This window comes from Panthera uncia, chromosome F2 (assembly GCF_023721935.1).
Source record: "Panthera uncia isolate 11264 chromosome F2, Puncia_PCG_1.0, whole genome shotgun sequence".
In the NCBI taxonomy this organism is placed as follows: domain Eukaryota; kingdom Metazoa; phylum Chordata; class Mammalia; order Carnivora; family Felidae; genus Panthera; species Panthera uncia.
The window spans coordinates 69,740,324-69,760,559 of record NC_064812.1 but is presented as its reverse complement, the minus strand read 5'-3'; the positions used below and the strand labels follow the sequence as shown (position 1 = coordinate 69,760,559).

The 20,236-nt window shown below is 42.4% G+C and overlaps 1 protein-coding gene across 7 annotated transcripts in view; it reads right to left on the bottom strand.

The window, feature by feature from the left end:
* Positions 1–20,236, bottom strand: part of ASPH (aspartate beta-hydroxylase) — a 221,978-nt gene that overhangs the window by 128,842 nt on the left and 72,900 nt on the right. For 4 of the 7 annotated variants that reach the window (XM_049633353.1, XM_049633359.1, XM_049633355.1 and 1 more), the window contains 8 exons: positions 18,966–19,040; positions 14,544–14,669; positions 10,813–10,845; positions 9,744–9,800; positions 9,209–9,259; positions 8,727–8,759; positions 4,074–4,112; positions 3,412–3,447 (listed from right to left, as the gene is read on the bottom strand). In XM_049633353.1, the coding sequence (XP_049489310.1) occupies positions 3,412–3,447; positions 4,074–4,112; positions 8,727–8,759; positions 9,209–9,259; positions 9,744–9,800; positions 10,813–10,845; positions 14,544–14,669; positions 18,966–19,040 (450 nt within the window). The remainder of the gene's footprint in view (positions 1–3,411; positions 3,448–4,073; positions 4,113–8,726; positions 8,760–9,208; positions 9,260–9,743; positions 9,801–10,812; positions 10,846–14,543; positions 14,670–18,965; positions 19,041–20,236) is intronic. The other 3 variants (XM_049633356.1, XM_049633357.1, XM_049633354.1) reach the window with 2 other exon arrangements.

Genomic DNA, 20,236 nt, shown 5'->3' with positions numbered 1-20,236 from the left:
TACTTTACATAAAAGGAAAAAAGGGAAAAAAAATTTCACCTATTCCCCCTAATCACTGTTAATATTCTGGCATATTTCTTTGTTTCAGTGGCAGTACTAGGAGTGTTTACTAGCTTTCCATGTCGTGACTAGCTTGTTAAGGTTTGCCTACTGATTTCATTCTTAGTAAGTTAGAGATATATTAGCACTTTATCAACTGTTAATATTCTTTCTCTCTCTGAATTTCTTTTACTTGTCATTTTACGTTTAAAAAAAATTGTGTGCAGCACAAAGCATTAAGAGCTTCCACTGTTATTTCCATCACTGATGTTATACTATGAAAGCCTTAACATTGCAAGATAAATTAAATTTTCAACCAATTTTATTCTGAAAAAATGTACATTTAACAAATGTACAAATTACAAACAAATGACCTGAAATCTATTTGGGTAATGATGTAATGAGAGGATTTTGAAAAAGGAAATACCTAACTAATTACACCAGCATAACCTGATTTTCTTTCTTTATTCCAGGACTTTTTAAACCCACTCCAGTATGGCTTTCAACTCCCATCCGTTTACTCAAATAGCTTTATCTATAATCACCAATAATCTCTATATTCCCAAATGCAATTGATACTTGTCAGTCCCCAAATTCCAATGGCAATAGCATGAAACATATTCCCTTTCTGCTCTTTAACATTCTTTTCTAATGATTTTCCTCAGGTCTCGCTGGTTGTTCATGCTCCATCAAACCTCAAAATGTTGGGATTCCCTGGAACTCAGTCCTGGGATTGCTTGTCTACTCTCTCTATACTCACTTACAAAATTTTATCAGTTTTCATGGAGTTAGTACCATCTTCGTGATGACGGCTCCCAAACACCTATATCATCAGTCTCACGTTCTCGCCCATCCAGTTCAGATTGGCATATCCAACCCCCTCCTTGATATCTCCATCTGGGAATCTTACATCACTCCTCAACTTAAAATGTCCACTATGAAGCCTTGATTTCCTCCCCTACACCAATTTCTTCTATATCCTAGTTTTCTTCTCAGTAGATGGTCCCATCATCCAACAGTTTTTCAAACCAAACCAAAGGCTCCCTTTATTCCTCTTTCCTTCACAGTCATCAGAAAGTTCCATCAGTTGTGATTCAAAAATGCGTCTCAAATTCTCCACTTTCCCTTCCATTTCCACTGCTGGGACATTACTCCAGGCCACCATGATCACCTCCCAGATTGGTACCCAATCATTTCCTAACACAGTGGTTCCTGCTCCGGTGCTTGTTCCATCCATTCAATTCACTAGGAGTGGAAGTAATTCTTTAAAACATAAGTCACATTATGTCATACCTCATTTAAGTATTTCCCCAGATTCCTACTGTACTTGGAATATAATCCAAATTCCTCACTACGTTCTCGAAGTTCACAACTGACCTGTCACCTGTCTCTTTAATGCTTAAGCCAATTCAAGTTTAGTTTTCTGTTACCTGTAACAGGAAGTACCCTTACTGACACAGATGGGGAAGAAAAGAGGGTTTAGGCACAGGATTGATATAGCCAAACCTGTACTTTTGAGTAGATCACCCTAATGGCATCATGACAGAGAGATCTGAAGGGGACAAATGTGGAAGTGAGAAGATGGGCTAGAAGGGCTACCACTTATTGTCCAGGAAGGTGATGAGGGCTGAACTACATCACTAAAGCCACAGAGAAAAGAATGGATTTGAGAAGCCCATTCAACAGGACTTGGGATTAGCTACAGAAATGGAAGGAGTGTCAATGATGACACTCACATTTCTGGTTTGGGAATGCAAGTATATATGGATGCATTCAGCCAAGTCAGGGAAGAGGAGTAAAGAGAAGGTTGGTAGGTGTGTGAAGATGATGAGTTCGTTCTTTTTATTTATTTTTTTAATGTTTATTTACTTTTGAGAGAGAGACAGAGCATGAGCAGGAGAGGGGCAGAGAGAGAGGGAGAAACAGAATCCGAAGCAGGCTCCAGGCTGTGAGCTGTCAGCACAGAGCCCAGCACAGGACTTGAACCCATAAACTGTGAGATCATGACCTGGGCCGAAGTCAGACGCTTAACCGACTGAGCCACCCAGGAGTTCCAAGATGATGGGTTCATTCTCTGTCCATTCAGGTTCCACAGGAGCACAGAAACTACAGGCTGGGGTAGAGGTGCACAGTCCAGAGCCCCACTACCCCCAGAAGGAACTCCCTTCGCAGTCCCTGCCATGTCCTCTCCTGGTTTATCAAAATGCCTGAAACGTCTCAGGAAAGACTGTACTTCTAATACAGGAACGGCAGGGCCAAGATGCATATCGTGATGTTTTGTCTCCTATATAAAACAATATATGTGGGGTGGGATGGATAAGGTTCTTCCTAGGGATGTGGGGTTTCCATTTGCTGATTCTAACTGAATAAAAACCAGACTCGGCTATATCCTTCAGAGAGACCAGAGTAATCGGAGGGAGGAGCGAACCTGAAGGCAACCCAGCCTGCCACGTGGAGATGAACTGGCGTGTACGCAGTGCCTCCACAGCAGGTGGGTGAACAACCAGGGCAATTCTCGTATCTCCACGTTGCCTCCACCCCTCCCTATCTTCTCCCATTTCAGTCAACTGTACTATTAGAGATGCTGCCTAACCAAGCTCAAGTGCAGTAACATTTCATCTGAAAACTGACAATCAGTGGCTCACGAATGAATTCTAAGAGTAACTTGTAAAAATTCCCCGTTACATGTTCCCGGTGCCAACTTCCTGCCGTTCAAGCCCATGGACTCCAGAGTCTACTACAGGCCCCACGCCTAGGTCAAACACCAGCTTAGCGACGTCCAGCCTGACGTGGAGCCAGCCACTGACCTCCCTCCCATGTCAGCCCTTCACTTATTAAAAAGGCACAAAGATATTTATCCCACCTCCTCCTCAGTGTCCACTGTAAGGAACTGAAATAACATACGTGAAGGAACTTTGCGAACTGTTGGAATCTCTGTGACTCTAGCTGGTGTCAAGGCACCACCATGTAATATATGCATCAATTCTACTTTTTCAGAAACAATCCCTTCACTTGCAAAAAGAGTCTGTCCAGCTGTACAGCAACATAAAGGACACAACTTTCAACCCATCCCTGCCCAAGGCTAACCCTTTCCGAACAAATCACCTCCCCTATTTAGACTAACCCTCCTCATTTTCTATTGTGCTATCCTTTTTTTTTTTATCTCTGTTGTTGCACTTTTCATAACCTTTGCCTACTTTATCACGTTTGACCACCAGAATGCCAACCCCAGAAAATAGAAATTCTGTCCATTTTCAGGCTGGTCCTCCTAGCCCCGAGCACCACATAGACAGCCAAGTGTTCAAGGCACACTTGTTGAATACATGAACGTAATTTTAATACAAAAAGTAAAGCGATCTCTATAAAACTTACCTTCTAAAATTACGTTTGAATCTTCCACAGCGTTATCTTAAAAAAAAACACAAACACACATTTTACATTAACTCACACTACATCCCTAAGTTAGCTTATCTCTACTCAGATACCTAAATTTGGCTAATTTTAGAATGGGGCTTCTTATATAGAGAGACTCACAAGTATTTATATTAGCATATCAACTTTAATCCCTAAATTACATTAGAAGAATATACCAAATAGGCTAATATCATTCCTGATGACATAAAACTTGCCATAATTAGGAAACAAATATATTGGCAATATCCAATTACTCCCTTGGAGACTTGAAAATATATTTCTTTTTTAAAATTTTTAAAGGTTTGTTTATTTTTGAGAGAGAGAGACAGACAGACAGAGCATGAGCGGGGGAGGGGCAGAGAAAGAGGGAGACCCCGAATCCGAAGCAGGCTCCAGAGTCTGAGCTGTCAGCACAGAGCCCGACACAGGGCTCAAACCCATGAGCTGTGAGATCACGACCTGAGCTGAAGTCGGACGCTTAACCGACTGAGCCACCCAGCCGCCCCGAAAATGTATTTCTTACTACATCTGTCTTTGTTCTACAAGTTATCTGAGATTCGATAAATATAAGGGGGGTGGGGCTGACTTATAGGAAACACCTGTTTAGAGAAAAAGCTTACCTGAACTTTCCATCCCTTCATTTTCTGATGGCTCGTATACTAGAAAATACACAGAAAACATAATCCTTTAGGACTACATAACTCTCACTATAAGACAACAGCCATTGTATGGTATCGAGAGCAGAGACAATGTCTGACTCATCCTTGAGCCCCTAGGGCTTAGTCACTGGGAAGCGGCAGGCTGCAGAGGAGTGTAGGGAAGGGTTTGTAGCCAGAGGAGATGGGCAATTACATAAGCTGTCTTCACATAAAATGGGGGACATTAAGGTTCTTCCCAATCACCTGTGGTATCACCAAGATCCAAAAGTCGTTTACTTCCTGACGGCACTCTCTTTTCCATTTTTTTCATGTCTTTTCCCTTTGTTTGGGGAATAACTCTCAGACCTTCCATGGGGGTGGAGGGCAAACACTCCCGGTGCCAGCCCCTCCGAGCGAGGGTTCAGCTGGAAGGCCCTGAACTCACTGCCTCCCTCCTCCTCCTGTTTACCTGCATGGGGCTCACTGGCTCTCAGCTCTGCTGCAAAGGAGGCTCGGCCTCTTCTCTCGGGCTCAGCTGGGTCACAGCCTTTTCAGTCAAGCTTTTTCCAGCTTTTTCCTTTCTCCAAAATGCCTCAAATTTTCTGGTTCACTGAGAATGAGCTTATTATTTTCTACCATTTTCTACTATTTTCTTTATTCCTTTTGACCATCTATTATAGAAAAATTTCTGAGTACCTACTATCTTTCAGATAGTACTCTCAGTGCTGGGGTAGAGCAAGGGATGCCAATTTTTAATACATCACCTTCTGTCCTCCTGGTGGTATTTGTAGGGCAAAGGAGCCATGAACGTTCGCTTGCTTTGTCACTTTGAACTGTGTTGATATTTAACCATGCTCCAGTGTCTACCAACTTAGAAAAAAAGCGCTTACTTGAGCCCCTTCCCCTCTGTTCCCTCTCTTCCCTCCATTTCACCATCTAATTTCTTCAAAGAATCATTTACATTTGCTGTCTCATCCCTCACTTCCTTCCTCAACCAGGTCTTGGGCCCTGACTCACCCCTGAAAGGCTCTTCCAAGACCACCAGTGAGCACCTCATTCCATCTAATGGACACGTTCTACCCTCTCCAGGTTAGATCTCTCAGCAGCTCCTTCCTTCTCAAACATTACTGCCCTTGGACTTCAGTGTGACCATGTTCTCCTTTTATTCCTTCCTTTCTCCTCCTCAATCTTCTTCATCAATTATCCTTGTCCTACTCGGCATTCAATGCTGGCTTTCATCAAAGGTCAGCCACAGAACCTCCCATCTCCCCACACCGTCCTCCCTCCATAAGTGACCTCAGCCTTCGGCTTTGATGACCTTTTATAGACTCATGATTCCCAAACTCACAACTACAAATTAGAGGTCTCTGCTGAGATCAAAGCACCATCAATAGGCTCATTAGATATTCCCCCAGATACCTTGACATATACTATCAACACATACAGACTGGACTCGTGGCCTCTTGGTCCGTTCCTATTTTCCAGTCTCACCTGTCTTAGGAATACAGCACCGCCATCCATGAAGGGCACAAGCCAGAATGGTGGGTGGGGCTCCTGACACCTTGCTCTCTTCTCCCAGCTATACCCACACCACATTCCTTGTCAGTTTTATCTCCTTACAGGTCTCAGCTTGTCCACTTCCCTTCACTGCCATCACCCTGGTTAAAACTGCACCGCCATCACCCTGGTTTCTGTCTGTCCATGTTCACCTGTGTCCATGGAAAATGGCTCCTGCCAAGGTCACTGGGAGGCTGCTGCAGTACTAGGTCCGATGCATGTTTTCTCAGTGCTCGCCTCGTGTGGGTCTCCAGCAGCACGAGACGCTGCTGACCATCCCTGCCCTATAACTCATCTCTTCTGACTCCTCTTTTGGCAGAGATGTGACTCAGGGCAAGATCAGATTGGGATAATTGCACACTAAACTAACCGGTCCCCCCATATCCACTCTTGTCTCTCTCCAGTCTATTTGCTGCATGACAGACTGATCAATCTTTACAAAGTGAGTATCCGATTCTATAGTGCCTTGAACAATGCCCTACGGGAAGGTGACCATCCCTGATTACTGATAGGCACTCTCTGCAGCCGGAACATATTGCAATCTCAGCCCGTGTCCCTTACTGCCAGCACTCCAGACACTTCAGATGCTTCCTGTGGCACTCTAGTCACCCGCCCCTTGCCTGGTCAAAGGCTCTAATCTTCACCTCAAACTTCAAGGAAGCCTTCCCTGGTCCGCTAACGAGGTAGGTCTCTTCACTATATGCTCTTGTTACACACCATACTTGTTCTTAGCAGCACTTAGCACAATTGCAACAAAATAGTAAATTGAAGTTATTTGTGTAATTTCTACTCCCTGCTAAAATATAGGGTCCACGGTTATATGGAGCATGGGTGTGTTCTTCACCAGAACTGCTCCAGTGTCCTATGTTTTAGACATAAGGCAGTTAATACATATGCAGGATATGAATCAATCAATCAGATGGTAAGATGTCATTTCTTAGGTACATCCGATGTAGGCTTGATGCTTTCTAAATGTTTTTATGTGGACAGCTGGGTCCCTCCCCAGCTTTCATAAGCCACAGGGTCTAGATGTGGGGAGTTTAATGCACAATATATTCTGGGTTCCCAATGAAAAATGATTTTGTTTTCACCCTACTTACAGCTTCAGTTACACATGTTTACTTGGTTTCCCTAGTCTGGTTCCTGAATTTGACAAAGGTATCTTTTTAGAACAGCGAAAAATCTTCTATTCTATTAAATCCCTTGTTTGAAAAGTTTAGGTTCTATAGCCAGGTAATCCAAAGTATCTCACCAAATCTTGATGACCCCTTAGGTCATATTTATTACTCTTTCTTACCATTTTAAATTATACTCATTCTGATATTCTGCCTAAGAAAATACATTTATTGTTACAGCATTCTCATCAGCATGATATCTAATTTTACACTTCTTTCAAGTTTGATTTTAAGGGTCTCTGGATCTAGTCTGCAAAATGCCTTCCAAACATGTTCCTTCTACCATATTTAGAAAAACACTATAATGAGTGGCAGAAATTAGAAAAGTATCTCAAGTCACATCTCTACATGTAACTTTTAATTTCCAAATTCCTATTTTCTCCTTCAAATTCAAAACTGAAAAGAAAATATAAATGCAATCATAGCAGCCAAGTTATTTAATTTCTTATAAAAATATTAGTTCTTAAAGACAGAACCCAGCATTCTTCCAGTGGCATCATCCATATCCCATTAGAAATAGCCACGGTGAATGGTCATCTTAGTAGGACCTCAAACCTTTAATACATATGCTTAATAAATTAGCCTATCAGGTTTATACACAGCCGTTCCTAATTTTCTTCAACTGAGAATCACCAATTATCATGAGACCACAAATTTCGTGAGAGTAGGGACTCTCTGTTGATCATATTTAAATGTTAAGCCCCCAAACCGTCCAGCACATGGAAAGTCCTCCATGTTTCGAGCACTGTACGTTTCTTTATCGTCTTGGTTATACTCAACTGACTTCTTTCCTTTGATAGAGCCATCCTTGAAGGTGGTGGAATAAAAATGGTCCGCCCCTGGTTTTATCATTTCTTATTCACCATGAACTTAGGCAAATCATTTACATTCTCTGACCCTTAGTTCCTTCATCCGGGAAGTAGCAAAAATAGAGTCTACTTCATGGGGTTTAATGAAACAGCATGGGAAGTGTGGGGGCAACAAAAGCAGCTACAGCAGCCTAAATCTGACTCTAGTGCCATTCGCACCACAAACGCGCCCGGACTCTTCTCTTCATACCACTGCTAAGCCTGCAATGACATTTTTTTGTACCTTTCTCATGCTAGCAGATCCGTCACTCTAAGAATGGGATCACTTGGTAGAGGCAGCTAGGGGAGTTAAACTCTGACCAGTTTTCCACGCACAAGACGTATTTTAGTCAAAAGACAGCTATGACTATAAAGTAATGAGGTAAGTTTTCGTGCATAATTTTTAACTGCTTCCTAGGGCGACTTTGCAAAGGGTTTAAGAAATTATTTAGTCAATGGCAGAATTACTGGAGGGGGTAAATGGTCTCCCCAAGTAAATTCTTTGAAAACTACCATTCATTTGGGTATTTTAAGTTGTGGCATTTGCAGCTTAAAACATTATTCTCCACACTTTACAGTCAAGCTTGGAGTATATCTTAAAACAAGAAGATGGCTTAAGGTTAAGAAGTGTTTTCACGAATCTGAGGAGAAAGAATGAAGTATGGCCCTTTGTAGCAATGTGGATGGAACTGGAGAGTGTTATGCTAAGTGAAATAAGTCATACAGAGAAAGATACCATATGTTTCACTCTTATGTGGATCCTGAGAAACTTGACAGAAGACCATGGAGGTGGGGGGGGGGGTAGGGGAAAAAAAAAGTTAGAGAGGGAAGGGAGCAAACCATAAGAGACTCTTAAAGACTGAGAATAAACTGACGGTTGATGGGGGGTGGGAGGGAGCGGAAAGTAGGTGATGGGCATCTAGGAGGTCACCTGCTGGGATGAGCACTGGGTGTTGTATGGAAACCAACTTGACAATAAATTTCATATTAAAAAAAATAAAATAAACACTCAGCCAGAGGAAAAAAAATTTAAAAAAAGAGAAGTGTTTTCAAACCTGGTTCATCATAGTCTTGGTATGTAATGTCATCTGCAAAAAAGAGAATAAAACCAAAGTATTAAATGAGTCATTCAGTGTCATTGCTTAGCTAAAAAACACAACTTAATCTCAAACACAGAATTCTATTCCTTGCAATATTAATGTCTGCAGTCAGTGATCAGTGCCTCTGCCCAAAAACGAGACAAAATGACAAGTACATTATTTTCATAAAAATCCGTCAAACCGGCAGAAAGCACAATACGCAAAAAGGAGCATTAATGATTAACATCCTATTTTGCGGTGCCAGTGTGGGTGAGGCAAAATATGAAAGCCTGATATATTTTTAATCATCTAATCTCATTACAAAGCAAAAAGACTTGTATTAGGTGTTAAAATTACTCCTCTGACACCTTTGAAAGAAAAATCACCGTGTTACCACGGCACTGCAACTGTAAAGCCTGAAGTGATGTTTACCGTTAATGAAAATATTCGTCTGATACCTGCATCATGGTATGTTCTCTCCTCGCCTCCTGCTACTGGTTCCATGGGATCTAAAAGCAAAAAACACACACCTCTGCCAAACATGAAAAAACCGAACACATTACCAGACACCATTCTAAGGTATTTACAGATTAATTCTCATCTTCACAACTGTGTAAGAGAGGTATTCTCATTATCATTCAACGAAGTGTAAGCCGAATAAAGTTCCATAATTTGCCTCATCACAAAGATGGGAAGGAGCAGAACCAGTCCGGCTCTACCACACCACGCTGCCTCGTTAACGTCCCAGTATCCTTTCCAGTGTCCTGTCTACAAAGAGCAGAATCCCAACGGTGGTTTGAAACACACATCTCCTTGTTTCCTCATTCACGCAGGTAATATTAAACTATGTTCAGAAATTTCCATAAATGTCTGGGCAATCAAGAATGGTTATGAGTATTATAAAGAGCACTCTGAGTTGAATCAGAGTGAATCATTAAGCCTGGGGGAAAATGGCCTTGGCCAGTGCTTCACACAGAAACACATATCACAAACCTGGATTGTCCTGTTCGTACATCATCTCCTCCATATCCTGGTTATAGACCTGTGAAGCTATAAATTAAGAAATGATGAGGAAACTTCAAATATGTCTAAAGAAGGATTACACTTGATATTCAAAATAGGTAAAGCACAGTATCTAGTAATGACAGAAGTATAAAATCACATTATAACGATGCTCCCATTTATATTCACTCATGGAACACCCAGGTACTACCTTTGCTAGATGCCTAATAGAAAGCTGAGTAAGACATGACCCATCATCAATGGGTTTCTAATCGAACCAAAATGGCGAAGCTAATATTCTCACTTAAATTATGCATATCAACTGTACTCAGCAAAAGACTAATGAGGCAGAGACAGACAGACAGACAGACAGAGACCACAGACCTAGCAGTACAGGTGAGCCTTCCTCCCAGCCACTCAGCAAGCACCTGCCGCAGAGTGTGCCTGAATAGGGATACAAACATTTCCTAGCCCCTTACACTTGAACTTAAGACCTGAGTACTCCCAGACTGCAATATAATTCTAGTATTTACAGATTTATATTGTTCAGCAATATAGGTCCTAAGTGACAGCCAACAATATGACGTGGTCCTCGAGCACATAAAGAGGGATCTACTTCAACACTGGAAGAAAAACTGGCCAACACAGGCTTACCAAAAGATGCCCATCTCCAATATGGCCATATCTTCTGGGCACGTGTGACTAGTGACATTCCACAATTCTGACCTTTTATGGACTTTGTAATTTAAGATTACAAAACATGTACTTCTATTGTATCTTCTGACCTAGTAATCCCACTACTGGGAATTTATCTTCAGGAAACAGACTTCAAGAGCACAAAAACTAGATTCACAAAGAAACATATATATGAAATTATGATACAATACATGTATGCTATATATAACAATTAGCTATATATATTGCACATATTTTATGATATATTACAAAATACAATAATAAATAATTATAGATAATACGTTCTCTCTCTCATGATGTTCTTTTACAGGAAAAGACTCATTCTAATAAAAAAAAAAAGAACAGTATTAAGTTTAAATCTCACCTGTCTCTTCTACATGGTAACTATCTTCAATTTCTGGAAAGAAGAACATCAAATCAATAGTGCTACTTTCATAAAACTGTACGTATATATTCCGCAGATGTATATTCTGAATCTATGCTTATCATTGATTTTATTTTGAAAGTAAATATTAAAATAGAACACGAAAATACCTATTAACTGTCTGCTAAACACTTTATCTTTCACAAGAACTACACTTAGAAACGCCTACATTTTCTCTTCAATCCACTCAATACCACCATAACCTGGACTAACGAGGAGACAGAATAACACAGGGACAAGGCTGGACCCAGGAAAGGGGCGAATTCCTAGTCTACTTCACATTCCACTGCGGTGTCCTATTCTCTAGAGCAAAAGCAACACTGTCTACAGATGGGAACATAAGGAAGAACGGAGGAGACTTTCTAAGACAGGGAGCTGAAGCGCAACTGTGTTCCTAACTGAACCCGCACACCCCCAATAGCAAAGTGCTACCAACACAGGGTCCTCACTACTCCTGTGACCCTTGTTAATGCGACAACTACACAAGGTATAAATATTTTTAATTTCTGAAGACTTTTAATAAACAACTTTTAAGTTCACACTGAATCTATGTTCCAAATTAAGATGAAGTCAGAAAGTAAGGTTTTCTCAATTTATAAACTTTTTAGAAGTATTTCTTTCTACTCCCAATCTATAACTCCTAACCTCCAAAATATCAAATTCCTTATGTTTCAGATTATTTGAGTGTCTTAACTGAAATCTGTTATATAAACAGCATCTAAGACACCAAAATTCCGAGGACCTGTTAATCTTCCTGAGTCATCTTGGCCAAAGACAGGAGGGAGCAACAGATACCAGGGAAATGTGGAAATCATTTTATCAGCATCCCTACTCAGCAGTTAGAAACACTGTTTGTTCCCAGAGAAATTTTAACAGACGTGACAACTAAAGGTCCAAAGTTCTAAAGCTGGTCTATAAATGCCTATTTTTGATATACAGTGCGGCTGAATTCAAATACAAGCTCAAAAGCATTTTGAGTGTACATTTTTCACAGAAAATTCTGTGTTATATACAACTTTGCAGGTTGGTATGGAAACCAAACCATCACTGGTAACATTACTTCTACGGAAAAGTGTATTTCCAACCTCGACAACAGGCACGAATGTTAAGTTTCTGGAAATACATTCATTCATAAATCAAGAACTTCTTGCTTCTAAAGTAGTTTCCCAATACATTGAATGTTGTGAAAAGTAGATATACTTTACTTTTGTGCTTTAAAAAAGTCCTAGGAACCATTTACCAATTGTATTGTGACCAGGCTATCCCTCCACTCAATTTTCAGCCTGCACAAGGGCTATGGCCCCACCTGGTTCCCACTGGCTATGAGCACAGGTGTGCAAGGCTGAGCTTGTTCATACCCACCAGAGCAGGATGTGAAAAAATAAACAGCCTGACCACACTTTCACTCGCTCCCGGCTGTACTTTGATATGATCTGGCGACCTTTTACAATTATCCATTTTCGGGGCCCCATACCCCAAACATTACAATTCACTCTGTGTAGAGTGTGTCACAAGTATTCTTTTTAAAAGCTCTCTACGTGATCTGAATTGCATCTAAGATTGAACACCATGGGTAGGCATATCAGTCAACCTTATGTGGACCATATTTGCATTCTCTCTTTGAATCCACGGCTCTATGGCTATGGTTCTAGACCTTCCTACCTTGATTGCTGCTATGGATTTCATTTATTACTTGTTTCTCACAGTCTGCCTACCTGTTAAGACTCGATTTAGGCTTGGCTAATCCCTGAACCCTGCCAGACACCTCTGATCCAGATCCTCTGTGGCTTGTGGTCGTGTGTCGTTGCCTGGGTCCTAAAGCAACTCAACCACGGGCTCTGATGGTTATTATATGGCAGGACATGATGCGCTATATGGTTGACTGGGGGCGGGTGCTGTCGCCCTTTTTCTTCAGTTTGACTCTTCAGAAATGAAACATGCATCTTAAACGATGTTTCAGGGGATTCCTTTTAAGTATAAAATTATATACATGCCATTATATCATTTGTATGTTCACATATGCTAAGTAAAACAACATCAATCAATCAGAGTACAACACTTATGGATTAAAATCTTTCAGGGCACTAGCTGGCTCAGTTGGTAGAGCATGTGACTCTTCATGGCAGGGTCATGAGTTCAAGCCCCACATTGGGCATAGAGCTTAGTTAAAAAAAAAAAAAAGTAAAAATGTTAAAAAAAATCTTTCATGAACTCATTAAAGTCTTAAAGGGCTACTTTAAGAAAAAAGAACAGAAAATAGATACCGTGAGAACAAAACACGTGTACTTGTTTAACAAGGCTTCAAATAATTGCAGTAGGGTCACATTAAGGCATAATAGAGCACAAAATCTATGAAGAAACGTTTTCACCATCACAGAAATGATTTCTCTCTATAGGGCAACAGTGAATGACGACAGTCTAATCTGCCTTCTGCAAATGATCCAAGGTGAACTACACAACTGGTATTTAGCCAGCATTTAACTTAAGATACTGATACAGGACAGATGTCACCAAATCACGGTCTGTAGCTCAGAGTAAGCCTGACTCCTGACTTTGCAAATAACGTTTTGCTGGAACACAGCCATACTTACCCATTTAGATACTGTTCAGGGCTACGTTGCACTACGACTGCAGGGCTGAATAGCTGCAATAAAGCCTACATGGTCTGCAAAGGCTAAAGTATTGATCCTCTAGCTGTTTACAAAGAAAGGTTGTCAATGCCTGGTTTAGAGGCTAAGGACTGTGTTCTATAAACTGTGATTATGGAGTTTATGTTAGAATAAGAGCCTGTGATAGACAGCCAAGTAAAATATTTCATCAATTTTCTGAATTTCTTCTAATACACAACACTCCAGGAAGAAGTATACAGTAAAAGTAACATGCTAAAGTATTTCACTTACTTTCTATAAAGAATTTGTATATCCTGGCAGTTTCCTTAAAAGTGCTTTGACTCAAAGTTGGGATATATATTTATTTTAGGGGAAAAATTAGTTGTTTTTTTTGGAGGGGGGAGGATTAGTTTTCATTGAACTTTTCAGCTTCAACTTAAAAATAAACCATATAGGGGCGCCTGGGTGGCACCGTCGGTGAAGCGTCCGACTTTGGCTCAGGTCATATCTCACGGTTCATGAGTTTGAGCCCCGCGTCGGGCTCTGTGCTGACAGCTCAGAGCCTGGACCCTGCTTCCAGATTCTTCCTCTCTTTCTCTCTCTCTGCTCCCCCCCACCCCGCTCTCAAAAATAAACGTTAAAATATATATGTGCTTGCATGTATATGTATATGTGTATGTGTATGTATATGTATATGTATGTGTATATATACAAACCAGATAAAAATTAAGTATTTGTTTTAAAGATATTCATGAAGGGGTGCCTGGGTGGCTCAGTCGGTTGAGTGTCCGACCCTAGCTCAGGTCATGATCTCTCAGTCCATGGTTTGAGACCCACATCAGGCTCTTGTGCTGACAGCCCAGAGCCCAGAGCCTGCTTCGGATTCTGTGTCTCCCTCTCTCTCTGCCCCTCCCCGACTCATGCTATGTCTCTGTCTCTCAATAATAAATAAATGTTAAAAAAAATCATAATAAAAAACTAAAGATACTCATGAAAACTTCAATAATGATAATGAAAATTGCCTATCGTGTTTTACTCTGAAACCAGAGACATGTGTTCTACCTTCATGAAATGCTCCAATGTCCAGAGGCTCAAATCTATCATCTGTGTCACTTCCTATAAGGAAATCATCATCTTCCAGCGGTGGTTTTCTGGCTGGTCCCTCCTCTTCTTGCTGCACATCGTCTCCTTGAACAATGATAATGAACAAAGCATCACGGGTCCGCCACGAGGGTCCACGGGCAGCAGCTGACACAGGCACATGCCCCCTCCTGCTGCCGGGCACTCCTTAGCCCCCGTCTGGTCCACGGCACATGCCGTTGCCCACTCTGAAGCTCTGTCCTCACTCCGGTGAAGTGCTCGTCCACCTGAACGGGGGACAGACCCTTCTCTCACTGGAACATGAGCTCACCAAGCACAGAGACCTCCTCTATTTTATTTACTATGTATGCCCAGCATCCAGGGCCTGTGCCCAGCCATGGGAAATGCTCAGTAAATATTTAATGATTGAATAAATGAATTCACAATTATTAATATAGCTGCCTCTTCATTTATCACTAGGTTAGAGAAAAGGTCACCCTGTGACCTCCCTCATTGAGAAATGGCATAAAATTCCATGTAACAATCTTAACTAACTACATACAAATATTCTATTGCAAAGAACACCTAGACACCTCTCTAAACCGTATGCCAGGTCATCCGCGTTAGGTCACCTGTATTATACTTTGCATCTAAAGATTACTATGTTTAGCCTGTAAGTCATGCAGAAATGCCTGTTTTTCTCTTCTGAGACTTTTACGACATACTGAACTGTTCTGCTTCTTTTGTGTAGATATTGGATATGCTACGTTATCCTGCTGCAATGTGGTTTAGCTTTCCAGTATGGTGTAAGAAATTCCCCCAACGGTAACTTGACATGGCTTCAGGCACAGAACATCCTGTACATAATGCTCTAGGCAAACAACTCAAGCGACTTAGCTGGGCAGGGCAGTACAGTGGTTAGGAGTGTGAGGTCCGGAATAGATGAGTCCAGATTTAGTTTTGCCACACCAGCTGTGCGACCCCGGAGAAGTTCCTTACCTACTCTGTGCCTCAGGGTTTGTTTCTATGAAAAGGAAATAATAAGAATACCTACAGATAACACCGTCGTGAGGACTCAAGCACTTAGAAAACTGCCTAGCCCATAATAAGCACTTAGGTGTTATTGTTCTTGTTGTGTCATTATTTTTACCATCATCATTGTAATAATATTACTATTTCTGCTGCCACTGAGGTCTCCTCAAACACTGCAGGAAGGAGGGCTTCCTTCCTTCACTTTCAGTATGACCCGGCGATGCTCTCAAGCGTCACTGAACTACGTGGGCCCATGTATGTCCACACTACGTGTTTCCTGTATTTCCATCCCAGCCTGCTACATTGTTCTCCTCATTTCAATTTTCTGCTGCACACCAATCACCCATTCCAATTCCTGTCACTGACTTTACCATATTCCTTTTTCCGTATTCTTTCTGAGCACATTGTTTTTTCCTCACTCTTATGTCACCCAGTGCAACTGCATGGTTTTTACGTGAGCAGGATTTAGCTCTCTCAGTCACCGCTGCTTAATGGAAAGTCCCCATTTTCAGTAGGGAAGCCCAGTAAACAGCACACAGTGACAGCCTGGTATGAGGAAAACAGTTCCCTGAAGGCTGGCTACAGTTGAGGCACTGCCCTCTGCAGCCGTTAGGTACTAATATCCCACTTTGAAGGACGAGAAACTTGGCTACAGCCACACAGCTAGTAAATGGCAGCTGCAGGATCTGAAACACAAAAATGAAATACAGAATATTGTGGACAGAGAGTCTACTGCAAAGAAGGCGGTCAGGGAGGCCACGTTTGGTCGGACACGATGTGAAGACTGGAACACACACGTGCCAGTAAAAGATGTAAGTACCAAGGCTCCGAAGCAGGGATAGACTTGGGGATGCCAAGGAAAGGAGGGAAGGTCGTCTGGGCTCAAGAAAAGCAACTGAGGGGAGAAAAAGACCAGGCCACATAAGGCACATCACACACACACCAAACACAGCCCCAACTGGATGCTACCGCAGCAGTCACGCAGGAGGGGACGGTGACGCTGACACACTGCAGTCCAGATACGTGCTGGAGGCAAAGCCTGCAGGACCTGCCGGGGCTTACACAGGAGGCGAGAAGAGGAGACAGAAAAAAAAGAAACACCCCGGTTTTTAGCTTAAGCTACTAAGGGGAGGGGAGACCATTACCTAAAATACAAAAGAGTGGAAGAAAAGCGAAATCTGGGGGGGAGTGAGGGGAGAACCGTGAAATGTAAAGGAACCGAGAATTCTGTCTTAGGTACATTTTGAGTCTGAGACACCCATAAAACATGCAAATGGATATGATAAACCGGGAGCTCAGAGGAGAGACAGGGCTGTACACAAAGGCTCAAAAACAACACAAAAAACATGTACGGCCATAGCCTCTGTGAATTCCTAAATAAAGAAGAGAATAAGTCCAAAAGGAAGGCTTGGGGCCAGAAACCCGGGCATGGGAGACTTGACTGCTCCCCTTCTGTCTGGCTTCCTACACCCACCTGCCTAAATGTCTACTGTGTCTGCCCACACTTCTCTCTCCCCAGCTGTGGCTAAATTTGGTTTGAGTGACCATCTTGAGCCCCTTGGATCCCCCCCTGCCATCTCATCCCCCCCCCACCCCCCACCCCGGCACACTCCCCCCAACGTGTGCTCACGCTGCAGACAGAAGCATGACACCCTCCAATGTTCACTTACTCTCCGAATCAAGTGCAAACACCCTTTCTCAGTCGCTCTCCACCTATGTAACTCCGTGTGCCAGCCACCCTGAACTACTCTGGGGTCCTCTTTTCCTCTGGACTTTCATACATGCCACGCCCATCGCTTAGCCCTACACACCCGCCTGGCGAAGCCCTACGCTCTCCATCCTCCAGCTACTAAGTCAGAATGTCACTTCTTCTAAGAAGCCTTTGCTAACCCCAAAGTCTAGGCAAGGTGCACAGAGCCACTTACATTTCACCATTACAGCACTTACCTCATCAGACGGAAGTCACTTATTTATTTAGACTGCATCATCCTTAGGTTAGGTTAAAAAAAAAAAAAAAAAAAAGACACAGGAAGGGAAAGCTTCCTGTGTGCTGATAGAGGCAGGTGCATGCTCGGGTAAAGCAACCCTCCGAGCCGAGGAGAACCTCCTAATGAAAGGACACAGGCTCCTAGACCGGGAAAAAAAAAAAAAGACACAGGAAGGGAAAGCTTCCTGTGTGCTGATAGAGGCAGGTGCGTGCTCGGGTAAAGCAACCCTCCGAGCCGAGGAGAACCTCCTAATGAAAGGACACAGGCTCCTAGACCGGGAACAGCCAAGGGGCAAAAACCTACACAACTCAGCCAAAGCCGGTCTCCCCAGCAGAGCACAGACGGAACCGGATGGGCTGCTTTACATGGAACCCCAAACACCTAAGACTGACTAAGACAGTTTAGCAGAGCTGCTAAAGCAGAGTTTCAATGATAGAGGACCGCATTTGTTTTCAAGAAACAGAATTTTTTCCTTCAGGACTCTCTTCAGCTCACACCAAACCATTAGGCGTATTGGGATACCATGTGTTCTGCCTTCTTGGAAACCCCTTCGTGAGTTACATCTTGGGGTTATCCTCTCTGCTTTTATCAAGGGATGTTTCAAGAAACGGTCTCATAAAATCTTAAAACATGGGTTTCGAGAGTATCATTTAATATTCTCTGTACAGGACTGCACCTAAGAAATGTCTGAGATGTAAGAGCTAGGATACCGCTTGGTATCCTCTAAGTAGATGGCGTGTTCGTTTCCTCTCTGGAAATATGACGCATATAATTAAAAAGTTTCTCCTTTTGCTTTGGCGACCACCCTAGCATGCAGCAGAGTTAGGCTGACGACAGCACCCAGATAGCCCGTTACCGCCTGCCTGGTTCTGTTCCACTTTCCTCCTCCCCGTTCCTGCCATCTGTTCTTGATGTCTCACTGGTCTGGACTTGTTTAGTCTCATTTATCCCTACCATTTCCTTACTAAAATTTATGCAGTACGTTTCTTAACAGTAAGGCGAGGTAAAATAAAGTGAGTCTAGTGCTCTTTCAGAAATACTTGCCCTTGGGGCGGGTGGGTGGCTCAGTCAGTTAAGCATCCGACTTCTGCTCAGGTCGTGATCTCAGGGTTCAGGAGTTCGAGCCCCACACTGGGCTCTGTGGTAACAACCCAGAGCTGGAGCCTGCTTCGGATTCTGTGTCCCCCTCGCTCTCTGCCCCTCCCCCACTCACAGTGTCCCTCTCTCTCTCTCTCAAAAATAAATAAAACATTTAAAAACAACTCGCCCTCTGATAATTAAAAAAAAAACACTTATTCACATTTAAAAATAAAGTCCAAGTCACCTATGGAATTAACCATTATGTCAGCAAGCAATTCATGAGAAAACAGATTTTAATTCATACCATGTTCTGTATACACTGCCTCATGGTGAAGGGACTGAATTTGTTCTTGTACTTCATCGTCAATATTCTGAGGACCTGAAATGATTACAAAACATAACTCAGTAGAAAAACTCTAGACGTGAATGAAGAACGTGAAACATGACATCCATGTAGACACATGCAGTTGAAGATATTTGGTTAATCAACTATGCTACCTTTTTGTGTCAGTTTACCACTTTTTTCTCCATGTTGGCCAATGTGGTAAATATGTAAGATTGGTTTTATTTTGGCAGCAGATATAAATGTTAAATAAAAACCTCCCCACGCGGAATTCCTTCAGTTTCTAACCAACAAAATTCATAGCAATGATAAAATGAAGAAAATGGGATGGGCAAAGCTTTCAGAAAGGGGGGGGGGAAGTTCTGGGAAATAAAGATGAAAATGTGGAAGACGAGGTCACCACGCGTTGAAGTACGTGGTCGGCCACCGTCTGCCCTGACAAGTGAGGCCCCAGGCTGGTATGAGGGCGGAGAGGGGCAGGGTTGGCTGACCACTCCCCAAAGCTGAAGGAAGACCCAACGTTGTAACTGATAATCCTTGCAGCTCTGGAGAAGCCCATCTGACAGTCAGATCCACAGAGGCAAACAGACAGAAATTACAAAATATCAGTAACGATGTTCTGACAACACCATGGCACGTACTGGATTATCAGGTTTATTACAACATCACACACAAGAAGCCATAACGACACTGACACTATTATAAATTTTCTGTGTAACAAACATCCATGTTCAGAAAACTGAAGTTGGCGAGACGTGGCATCACAGACTCTGTCACGTGAAATAATGCCAACCACAGCGATTATACTGACAAGTTAATCCTCGATGACAAAAACAGGGTAAGCTCATTTGAACGTCAGGTAGGAAAAAAGTTTAACAACCTACTATGCTAATCACACTGGTTTTGTAAACCATTCCTGAAGCACAAGAAGTACCTCCTACTTTTATAGACGTTTGTATGTCACAAAGCATTTATATACACATTTGCATAGAATTACAGAAGGGCCTGCCAATCTCTATTTTTCCCTCCTCGCCTCTCACAGTACCCATGACAGCTTCCTAACCAATTCCCGGTTTTATAACTGCTGACAGCGGCATCCACATAGAATATAATATTAGTAACAGAAGTGGACTATGGTGCCCTGTTCCTTCGCTTAACCCTTTAGTGGCTTCCTCTGCCCAAACAGATGAAAATCTAACTCCTTGGAACAGAATACAAGATCTCCGCAATTC